At 49.3% G+C, this 10,935-nt stretch overlaps 2 protein-coding genes across 2 annotated transcripts; one reads left to right on the top strand and one right to left on the bottom strand.

Annotated features, from left to right (window-relative positions):
* The first annotated feature begins 5,369 nt into the window (after nucleotides 1-5,369).
* LOC131580633 (homeobox protein vent1-like) lies at nucleotides 5,370-6,862 on the top strand. Its single transcript, XM_058842047.1, has 3 exons — nucleotides 5,370-5,607; nucleotides 5,772-5,992; nucleotides 6,503-6,862. Exons 1-3 carry the CDS (start codon nucleotides 5,370-5,372, stop codon nucleotides 6,860-6,862), a joined length of 819 nt encoding a protein of 272 aa, XP_058698030.1.
* Nucleotides 6,863-8,991: 2,129 nt separating this feature from the next.
* On the bottom strand, nucleotides 8,992-10,403 carry LOC131580632 (homeobox protein vex1-like). Its single transcript, XM_058842046.1, has 2 exons — nucleotides 9,990-10,403; nucleotides 8,992-9,330 (listed from the first exon to the last, which is right to left on the bottom strand). Exons 1-2 carry the CDS (start codon nucleotides 10,401-10,403, stop codon nucleotides 8,992-8,994), a joined length of 753 nt encoding a protein of 250 aa, XP_058698029.1.
* Between the last annotated feature and the right edge of the window lie 532 nt (nucleotides 10,404-10,935).

Below are 10,935 nucleotides of genomic sequence, written 5' to 3'. Positions count from 1 at the left end.
GTCGATTAGCTGGGGAGGAGTAGTTTAATGCTCGTGGGGTGAAATTGTTGGAACTCCCCGGCCCTGCGGCTCTCGAGGAAGAGGCTGTATAATCTGGAAACTGGGCTCCCCGGGGAGGAAAAGGGGACGGGAGGGGAAAATTGCCAGAGCGCTAACTTCAAAGCCCCTCTCCCCTGCAGTGCGTGCGCGGAGGGGGAGAAAGCTGATTGAATTAACACCGCGGGGCGGGGGAGCCGCCAGCAACCGCGCTCCGGACCGCCCGTCCCAATTTGGCCAGAGCAGCCATCAGGGGACTGGGAACAAGGTGGAGGTGCATCACCCCCTGCAGCTCCCAGACATGGTGGAGCCACTCCAGGGACCTCTTTACAAACTGGGTGAAGTTATTCGGCGTTGTGTGCTAATCGAGAGAGATCTCGCACTGTTAGGCCATTACATCTAATTGCTGCCCATTATCTCTTTCTTTGATACTCAATTAGATGACAATTAACTTGATAAATCCCACCGAAGTGGAGTGGGGGAACAAAGAGGACACACTTTTTGGTCTCGACGTGTTCCCTGTGTAAATTTTACTACTCTTCCTTTATATTTTTGTCTTAAAACTCCTAGGCTTCGACCTAGTGTTATCCTCTAATAGTACCTAGTAGGGAGCTAATCCCAGTTTCTCTTCGGTATTCAGGTAGGCTAAGTGCTTTAATTCTTATTTCAGCTCTTAGTTATTCTGCCTGGGCAGTTCTGAACAACTGTGGAGGTGTCACAAGTCCTCAGGCAGTGTGGCCATGGCGTGCATAGAATTCAAGTACTAGTTTCTCTCGAGCTAACTAGTACTTAACTTATCTAGGTGCTTTGTCCATTAGTTCTACAAAGCCCACAAAAATATTTCCCCGATAGATCGTTTTTAATGCAAAGTGTGTGTTTGCTCCCACAGTCGCTGAACGGGAATGTCTGGGCTTGCAGCTTGTGAGTCGGGAGGGAAAGAGGGTACAGCGCTACCGGCTGAGTCAGTGGCATTTGTCATTTATTGTGTGTCAGCCCGCATTGTTCCCGTGGGCAAAGGAGCGGCGGGGTGATGGCACTGTTAGTGTTCACGGATACTTCAAACAGAAAAGCATCTATTCCCAAACAATCGATCTCGTTGATGCCTAATTGACTATCTAATAGCACCTATCAGGACATCAAAGGAGACGCTGAATAACCAAGTTAGCATTTCCAAAGGGGAGCAGCGGAGGGTACAAACAGCCATCAGCTGTCCCAGCGGCCAGGAGCCCTGCCCGGCCCTGCGGCTCCTGTGCGCCTGGGATCCCTGGGGCCCCTTCTGAAACACTGAAAACTCCTCTTGGCTGCACTTTTAGCCGTGTTAAAACTCTGTTCCTTACAATTAATTTACTTACCCTGGAGAGTTGCTACACTTCTCCAGGCTCTCTCCTGCTCAGTTGTGCTGCTAAAATTGTTTTTTGAGGGGTTCGAATGTTGGGGTCTTTTTGGTTTGGGTTTGTTGGGTTTTTCACTTTCTCATGGAGAGGATGGCGTTGCCGTTTTTTTTATTACACCCCCTATCATCTCCACTTCTCCAATCAAGAAGATATTGGAAAATCTGCGCCTTTCACAAATATAATTGGGATCTGCCTATGATGGAGCCACTATCTGAGACGTGGCCTATTACATCAGCTCTTAATCTATGAAAAGTGCTCTGATAGTTTGGTCTGTATATTGTGTTGGGGTTTTTGTTTGTTTGTTTGTTTCCATGGTCTACTTACAGATATGGCTAGCAGATAGAAAGTTTGCAACAAGAAGATTTGCCCAACTATGCTAGCAATTATTCCCCTTCGGAAGGACTATTTTTCTGTTGGCAAAATATGCCCATTTTTTCTTATGTTTTCATGCAAAATCAATGTGATGGTCTGCTGAAGGCCTTAGCACACCTGGGCATTAGGAGAAGGCCTTAGCATTCCTGGGCAACAAAAGTACTTCAGTATCTGGCAAAGGACGAGTATCCAGTGTCTTGTGCAGATGCTGCAGCCTGAGGGATGGGCTGGACCTTCCTTAGGTAACACCTTCATGCTGTAGAGCTGCTGCAGTCCTGCCTGTTCCCATGGGTTTATATTCCATGTATGCACAAAACCCCAGATGAAATATTCCCAGGCATACCAGTGAGAGAAATCTACCATTTGTCCTTAGAAGTCTTGTAGAGCTCACATGAGAAGAGCACTGGGTCCTGACAGCCGTATCTGTAATTATCACATCCTGCCATGAATCACTGCACTGACATTCAGGGTGTCACACCGAGCTACAAGAGTGCATAAGTTTTCAGTACATTTCTTGAAGCAGCTTTAAGTATGTTTCTTATGGTTGTAAGGCTTACATACAAAGGCAGAACAATAAATATTTTGAAATGTGATTTGGAGAAATGGGTCCATTATGTTCTTAATATAACACATGTAAGAAAAATCTATCCATTTTTCAATATAATACAACCTACTGTGATTCTGAGTATAGTGAATTCTATAGAAAAAGACATACTTTTCCCTGAGAATTTAAATTTATTTTTCATAATTTTTATCTATCACATCAATTGAATGCTGTAAAAATTTCATACGATAGAAAAGAATTGAATGGAAGTAAAGTTGTGTCTCATATGAGCCCCATCTTACTGCAAGGTGAGGGGAAGATTTAACTGCAGATGCAGCACCTCTACCCACCCAGGGTCGTTAAAGTTTTCAAGTTTCTCAAGCTGCCACCTCTTTCTAATGGGAACTACAATAGCCACATAACACCTTCCACACTTTTCCCATCTGTTCCAGGGTTTTGTGGTCCACAGATGCAGCTACTTTAATTTGAAGGGGGGAGGGGGTGGTGGTGCTAGTGTTGGGTTTAAATATCTCGCTAAATAGGTAATTCAGATTGGAGTCTAATAAAACAAGAAATCGGCTTTCATTGACTTTCAGCAAATAGTGGGACAGGCCAGCTGCTTTCCTGCATTCCCAACCAAAGGAGAGGGAGAAAACGGCAGCAGCTCTTCAGGGTTAATAATAGTGCCCTTCTATAAGACACATAATGTATCAATGCAAACGTTGGTCTCTTTTGGCACAGCACAGAGTGGTCATCTCGTGCCTGGTTCAATTTTGGCAGCTGGGGCTGAAGTGTCTCTCCTAGGGGGTAGTCCCTGGGTGTTTCCGTGTGCCCGGATGAGGGGCCTGCAGGGCATGGGGGACCCAAGGCTGCCTGGCTTGGCACAGGTTTCTTCTTCTGGAGAAACGGTGGAGGAGGCTGCCCTGCTTCCAGCAGGGCACACGCTGCTTGCTGGGTAGGGATGTGCTCAGTTTAGGAGCTCCTGAATATCAGTGGTTTTCATGTATTGTCTCTAAAGTTCTTTCTGGGAAGGTAGTCAGGCTCTGCAGACAGCACTCACTGCTTTACCGAGAACAACTTGCTGTGAATGAGTTTCTACGTGGCAGAACATGAGTTTTTCTGCTTGGATTTGTCGACACATGGGTTTATTCAGAAATTGCTGCTCTGAAATAAGATCAGAGATAACACGTGCAGCTCCGCACCTGATGAGTTTGCTTCAGAAAAAGAGGGACCGAACACAAGTGGGATAGCTCAGGAACAGTTATTAAATGCTGAAGTTATTAAAATTAGTGTGCAGGCTCTTAGTTTATTTGGGGAGCAGTGAGCGACCCATCCCTGCTTGACTGAAACGTGTCTAGGATTTAAGTATTCGTGTTACAGTTGTTTTGGTTGGGTCAGTGGCACTCACAGGTATGCGGTTCTGATCCAGGGTAAGATCCAGCTGTATTCAGCTGAACATTTGCATTGGCTCGTGCATATCAGCCGAAAGGACAGTCTTGTGGCAGCAGTGAGTGAAACTCCTTCAGTGGCTGTGCCTAGTACCCCTCAAAGAGCAGGGCAATTTCTCTGTCGGGGCTGTGCCGAGGCAACAAGAGCCTTTCCCATCCCTGCCCTGAGGGGATGGTGTTGCAAGCAAAGATTCGTGAGGCATCCAGCTCTTGGGCTCTGTGGGCTGGGTAAGGTGTTTGCCTTGCTCAGGTGCCTGGGCTTTATCCCTCCCCCGGGGCCAGTGTGGGATAAGCCGACTTTGTGGGATCGGGAGGGGTCGATAACCCTCTATCCATTCCCGAGGCCACGGAGTTACGGGAACACCTGAGACAATGAGAAACGAATAGCACGAATATGAGGGGGGTTTCCAAATGATTTTTGTAATAAATTGGTGAGATGGTTTAGTTGGGGTTTGTTTGACTTTTTTTTTCTTTTAAGAGAAAAAAAACCAACAAAACCCTCACACTGCCCATATGTGTGGGAACCTAGATTACTGCTTTATTTTAGAAAGAAACAGGCCCTGTTAAACTCAGGTTTATGGTGTCCACTCCTTCCGGTGATGCATGCGAGCAGTAACTGAGGATTTTGGAATCGTCATTGAAATTGAGGTCCTATCAGTGCATTTATCCAATTTGAGGGATTGGCGCTCTCTTCCATTCTCCTTTAAGAGAGAGTTAGAATGTGAATTATTCAAGTATCGCTACTGCCGGTGTGCCCGTGGTCGGTGTCGTATTTTTTACTGGCATGACCAAAAGCCCGGTGAAGTTGAACAAAAGAAGAACCTGGAGACGGGCTGAGCTGCCGAGATGCCCCTTTCCTCCAGCCAAGCTGTGATGGGAGATGTCTTGGTATCCTCCGTGCATTACAAGGGCACCGACGGCCGTTCTCGGGAAGAGGCATATGGATTGGGGTAGTATGAAGCTGATGAGGTGCGAGCTCCGCTGCTCACTCAGTGCTTTGATCACTAAACGATTGGGGAGATGGGTTTTCTGGCTAGACAGACGGCGCCAAGTTCAAGCTGAGACGGCCCGAGGCTCTGCTCACCCCAGCCCGGCTCTGGCCCGGGGAGCGCGGGCTGAGCCTCGTGGATAGGGACTGCTTGACATTGGCTCCCCATGGCTTTTCCCAGGGAGGGGAGAAGACGGCGGGGCTGACAGGCTCTACCTGAGGTTCTTTAACCCTCATCCCGGCCCCGTGGGTGTGGGTCTCGGGCATCTGTGCAGTATGGGACCCCGCGACTGAACAGGGAGCCACGGTGTCTTTGGACCCCCGTTTGAGGGGCTGGGGCTGCCCGTACCCTGCCCTCCAGGGGAGAGGGGCAGCTTTGCACTTCAAGGGGATCCCCCCGGCCCCGCAGACGCGCTGGAGCCAAGGGCTGTAGACATTTGCCAGACGTGTGAACTCTCCTCCTCGCTGGTAGCTGTTATCTCTGCTCGATTCCCACTTTGATGTGCGTTCGCACTTACGATCCCTCCCGGGACGGAGCGCCCATATAAGAGCGGCCGCGGCCGAGGGTCGCCCAGCCCCTCTCAGCCATGAATCGGACCCAGATCCCTTCGGCAGAGACCGAGCCCCACGGGGTCAGGCCCCACATCTGCTGTGCGCCCCCTCCCCGCGCCCCCACCTCTCTGGGCAGTCCCACGGTCCTGGTCAGAGCCAAGCCCCGACGGGGCAGCCCCCGGGCGGGCCGGCCCGCCGACAGCGAGCCCTGCGCGGAGGAGCGGAGCGGAGCCGATCCCCGGGATATCACCGAGCCCTGCCCGTCGGAGCCAGGTGGGTGAGGAGGGAACAGGCACAGAGAGAACAGGGGAGCGGGCTGGGCGCACGCCGGAACCCAGGCTCCCTCCGCTGCGCCGGCCTGGTAGGGCTGAGGGGCGGCGGAGGCACTGCCCCGGCCAGGCAGGGGTCTCACCGCCGCTCCTCCTCCTCCCCTGCAGCCCCCGACGGCGGCTGGCTCAGCGCCGACGAGTCCTCGGGCTACGAGAGCGAGAGCGCAGGAGGCGAGCGCGGCGGGGCCCGCGGGCGGCAGCGGCGGGCGCGCACCGCCTTCACCTCGGAGCAGGTCTGCCGCCTGGAGAAAACCTTCCAGCGCCACAAGTACCTGGGCGCCACGGAGCGGAGGAAGCTGGCGGCTGCCTTGCAGCTCTCGGAGATCCAGGTTAGTCCCGCAGGAAGCGGATCCTTCCCGGCCCCCTTTGGCAGGAGTAGCCAGGGTCGGAGGTTCCGCACCTGCCTTTCCTGCGGTGAACAGACGTAACACTCTTTAGTTTTGTAGGGGATGTGGAATCCCTCGGGGATTAACGAGTTACCACTCAGGGAAATTTGCGGCACTTTCTATCGGGAAGCTATCAAGGTTTTTTTATTTCTTAGTGAGGTAAACTGTCCTGCATATAGGGTGATCTGCGTGTAGACCTCGCAGAGCTCATATCTGGTCTTAAAGACACTGATTGTTGTAAAATCCCGAACCCACCTACTATTCCCTCTACATCGCTCAGGTCCTCTGCCTTCTGCTAAGAAGGGCAAAAGCACCAGTCCAGCTGTGCCAATTCCCTCTGAAGCGAAATGGCCAGAGCAGCTGAGATATGGTTGTTCACAGTTTGCACTTTATCTTTAGGCAAAGTCTCTGATTTGTTTCCTTCATCCCCCACTTCTCCTTTTTGTTGCTTAGATTAAGACCTGGTTTCAGAACCGGAGGATGAAACTGAAGAGACAGATACAGGACCACCAGCACAGCCTCGTGTCCCCTGTTCCAGTCCTCAGCTACGCCCCGGGGACCTCACCAGCTCTGTTTCAGGATGGTCTCCACTACCCCTTTGCTGCCCAGCACCAGAGACTCCTGCCTTTTACCCCGATGCCTGCTGTGCAGTTCAGCTTCTCCTTTCCCAGATATGATGCATCACAAAGCACCTACCACTTTATGGCAAATGAACTGTCCTACTACCATCAACACCTTCTTCCTCATCCTTCTTTCCATCCAGTTATGCAGAACAAAATGGACAGTCAATGCCACCCTGTATATGCATTATAATGAAAAAACCCAGTGTTTTATGCTCTAATGTATTTCATGCTCAGAATCTGTTGTCCGATTTGGAAGAATGTCTTTATTATTTTAAGTTAAATGTGGCCATTAATAATTTTATATTTGATAATTAATATTAAAATATTAATAAATCTAGTCTTAAAATGTGTTATGTTAATGGTTTTCACTGCCTCCCCCCAGTTTTTTCATAGATGTGTATATATATATATATAAAATATGTACAGAGTTATATGTGTCAACTAAGTCAGCATGCCTTTAAACAGGAATTAACGGATCAGGCCTTCATTATGGAAGCTGAAAATTTTACAATTACCAAAACAAATGCTAGGCAAAAAAATTTTGGGCGTAATTGTTTCTGGTTCAAACCCATATCATCAGAATGGGATTATAAACTGAAAATTAGGCTTTTCTTTCACCAGTAAAAAACAATTATAATTGCATACTTTGATCTATTCCCTTTAAAAGTGTAAAGTTTTGTTTTAGTAATCCTGAGCTGTGTTAGCTTTTTTTAGTTCCTCCCGGGATTGGCGTTTACTCCTATAAGTCCTTAGTTAATGCTTATTTCTTAGTCTAGATTTTAATGAAGTTTCGTTAATTCACCTGTAAGGCCTTCTAAATACGTTATCTGATTATTGCATTGTAGTCTAAATTTCCACCCTCCGCCCTCTAATTCAGTGAGTCATCAAGAGTTTCGATGTAATAGCCTAAGGGCTCCTCACTTATAAAAAAATACTAGGAAGGTGTAAAGGGAATTTTCTTTAGAGTGCACTCAAAGTGACCTAGAAATGCCCAGGATGTCGCTGCAGCTGCCTGGCAGTGTCACGGATCAATGCTGCTCTGGTGGAACACAGAGAAGGGGCGTGCTGCGGGAAATTCCTTCGGGTGTGTCCCAACTTCCCCTCCTCCCTGTTTCTACCAAACGGGATGGAGGGGGGAGCTGGGGGGAGGGTACCCGGACACGAAGGGAGAAGAGGGGAAAGGGAACAAAACCCATGGCACAAAGCTGTAGCAGACCCCTTTTTTTGCCTTGTGAGCAGAGGAAGGGAGGTCTTGGGTTTCTTTCTTGGTGGTGGTTTTTATTTTGTTTTGTGTGAATTTTTACTCTCTTTACGATTGCAGAGTAGCCTAACCATCACCTAGCAAGCAAATTAGATTGGTCTGGACTGGGGAAGGAGATGTAATCGCACCTGGTGCAGCTGCTTCATCCTGATGGAAGGTCTTCTGGTTTCCCATTGTCTAAAGGCTTGGCTTTCCCACTTCCCATAAAACTTGCTTTGTGACTCTTAGGAATAACCCTAAGTGTTGTTCCTAAGATCAAGCCCAAACTAATTCTGCAGTTTAAAAATTAGGAAGGCTATCAAGCTACAGCTGCAACTTTTGGAGTAAAAAGTAGAATATTTTCTTTTTGAGTGTCCCATGAGACGTAAGTTGGTGAAAAATTCATTTTCATGAGCAGATTTAAATTGCAACTATGCTGGACATTGGCATGAACATATATGCTTGCCAGTTAATTCCTTAGCTTTATCTATCTTTTAGTGCATAAATGCAATATGTCCATCAAAAAACAGGTGAGATCACTTCAAGAATGGTGCAGAGTATACACAAAAGAGAATACTGGGCATCTTGCTCAGTTTTGTTTATAGCGTTTTTACCTTTGGTAACATTTTGATTTAAATGCGGTTGGCTGTAGCTTACAAACGTTTCCTTAAAAACTCAAGGAGAATGGACAAAGTTTTTGACACCATTGCCTATAAAGTAACATAGTTACTACACAAATTTCAGTGTAAACAGTACTCTAATTCTTTGGTGGAGATCTCCACACGATTATAGGCTATTTTCTGAAAACTTTAAGGTAGGAAAATGTATACAACACGGTAAAGACTGTCAGACTAAAGAGAGTTTTCATGTCCTTCACTTCCATTCTCAGTATAACTTCTCAAATATGGGTAAATTATTTTCTCCTCTAATCAAACTTTTTTTATGTTAAAGAAAATAATCCAAAGAATATTTAATATAACAAAATAAGTTAAATAGTTAACTTTAAATATTTGGTATTTTTTTTAGGATTACACATAATCGTTGACATTTTTAACAGGAAGAAAGATCTTGTTGGAACCTCAGTCTTTTATGAATTCAGTGGTTAGAGTCACTGCTGGAAGCACAGAAGAGTAACAAGATAATCCTGGCCCGGGAGGCAATAGTAAAGCTGGACTTGGCAAAACTGGCTGAAGAGACTGAGCTGGAACAGAAGGTAACAAGGCAGGGTTTGGCACAGCTGGGTGAAGGGAAACAGCAGCAGTAGCAGAGACATTGACATCCACTCCATGAGGATAGCTGGATGTAGCCATGTCTGAGTAATGATAGGGCAGAAACAAGCCCGAGAAAAGAGCTTCTATCCTGGCATCTTGAGTCTGGCGTTTGAACTTCATACGACGATTCTGAAACCACGTTTTTATCTGAGGACAAGAAAAAAGAGTCAAGAACCAAACCCTTTACCCCTTTTCCATATAGTAATTCACCCTGAAGGTAGACTTATTGTCAAAGTAACAGAATGCCTTGACAGTAAAAGAGTAGGGCTAATAACATTGCTCTGTATTTAATGCAGAATTGTCTTGGCGTGATGAGGAACGAAACTGAGAACGCTCCATGATGCATGGCAAGCCAGTACTCAGAAATGGACCAGGGCTGTAACACAAGACTTCTTCAGAGGGGCTAAAAGGGCCGGGTGGAGGTAGTTCTGTACAAAAATCCTGCAATGCACCTGCCAAACAGATACATAACTGTAATAAAGAATTAGCCTGAAAAGTGAGGTTCTGGAGACTGCAAAAGTACTTTTATTCCCGTTGAAGTTTCAGCTTTTGAACTTGCATGCACCATTTTCCATTTGCACCTTGTTCCTGGAGCGCTCGGGGCTGCGAGGGCCCGGCAGGGCTCTCAGTTCTCTCAAGCCCGCTCTGCTACCAGCGGCCCGAGGCTGCCGGGCGGCCCGGGCCACCGCACCTGCCGGTGACAGGGTCACCGTCCCTGTCCCTGCCCCGTCCCCCGGTGACCGAGAGGTGCTTCCCACCCCCGCGGTGCCCGTGTTCCGCTCGGGGGAGGGCCAGGCCGAGCTCACCTGGCTCTGGGAGAGGTTCAGCACGGCGGCCAAGCGCCGCTTCTCCCCGGCTCCGATGTAGCGCTGCTCGCGGAAGCTGCGCTCCAGCTCCTGCAGCTGCGCTGCCGAGAACTTGGTGCGGGACCGCCCGGGCGCGGCCCCCGCCGCCACCGCTTCGTGCCCGGGGCTGCGGCGCTCCGGCTCCCGGGGCAGCTCTGCGGGGACAGATGGGGACGTCTGAAGGGGGGACCCTTCGGGGGACCCTTCCCTCGGCGGGCCCCGGGCCCCGCGGGCGGTGACACAGTGGTGGCCGTGCCCCGCCCGCCGCTGCGCGGGGGGACCCAGAGGGCACGGCCGGGACTCACCGGGCATCTCCCTGGCTCCGCCGAGGCTGCTCTGGGCCAGCCACTCCACTGAGAAGGGCCCCTTCTCCATGTCCCCAGCCCTGCCGGCCCTCACTGGAGCCGCCCCGGCCGCCGGGGCAAACATTTAAAGCGCCTTCCCCGGCGGGGTTTGAAAAGTCCCAAAGCATCAAATGAGGTCTGGGACAAAGGACCTCATTGAGAGGCGCTTTAATCTCCCCTTTCAGGTGATTGTTACATCCGCCTAATCTCCGAGCGCAGTAGTTTGCAGAACTCAAGGCTGCCTGACCTGGCGCCAAGTTCAGCGCGGATCCGTCTCACCACGTAGGTGCTGGGAATTGCATCACGGCCTGGGCTTCTCCGCGCTGCCCGAGCTCCCCTCGGGCCCCGGGAGCTCCAGCCTTTATCTCCTGCTATGAAGGACGAGGATTCAGAAGGGACTGATAGCAAAGAAGGACAGGGAGAAGTCTCTTCTATGAGTCTTATACCCAAATTTTGAGCCCTTCTTGCCTGCTTGATGCAAGGCTTGAAAGAATCCCCTTGCCTTTCTATCAGCAGAGGAAGTAGGGACGTGAGGTAGGAACAAGTAAGTTGTCCTCGTCAGA

Source organism: Poecile atricapillus, chromosome 6, assembly GCF_030490865.1.
Source record: "Poecile atricapillus isolate bPoeAtr1 chromosome 6, bPoeAtr1.hap1, whole genome shotgun sequence".
In the NCBI taxonomy this organism is placed as follows: Eukaryota; Metazoa; Chordata; class Aves; order Passeriformes; family Paridae; genus Poecile; species Poecile atricapillus.
This window is presented reverse-complemented; position numbering and strand designations above follow the sequence as displayed.

Coding starts and splice junctions, on each gene's coding strand:
- LOC131580633 (XM_058842047.1), top strand. CDS start 5,370: ATGAATCGGACCCAGATCCCTTCGGCAGAGACCGAGCCCCACGGGGTC. Junction 5,608..5,771: donor GCCCTGCCCGTCGGAGCCAG/GTGGGTGAGGAG, acceptor CCTCCCCTGCAG/CCCCCGACGGCGGCTGGCTC. Junction 5,993..6,502: donor TGCAGCTCTCGGAGATCCAG/GTTAGTCCCGCA, acceptor TTTGTTGCTTAG/ATTAAGACCTGGTTTCAGAA.
- LOC131580632 (XM_058842046.1), bottom strand. CDS start 10,403: ATGGAGAAGGGGCCCTTCTCAGTGGAGTGGCTGGCCCAGAGCAGCCTC. Junction 9,331..9,989: donor TGAACCTCTCCCAGAGCCAG/GTGAGCTCGGCC, acceptor TCTTGTCCTCAG/ATAAAAACGTGGTTTCAGAA.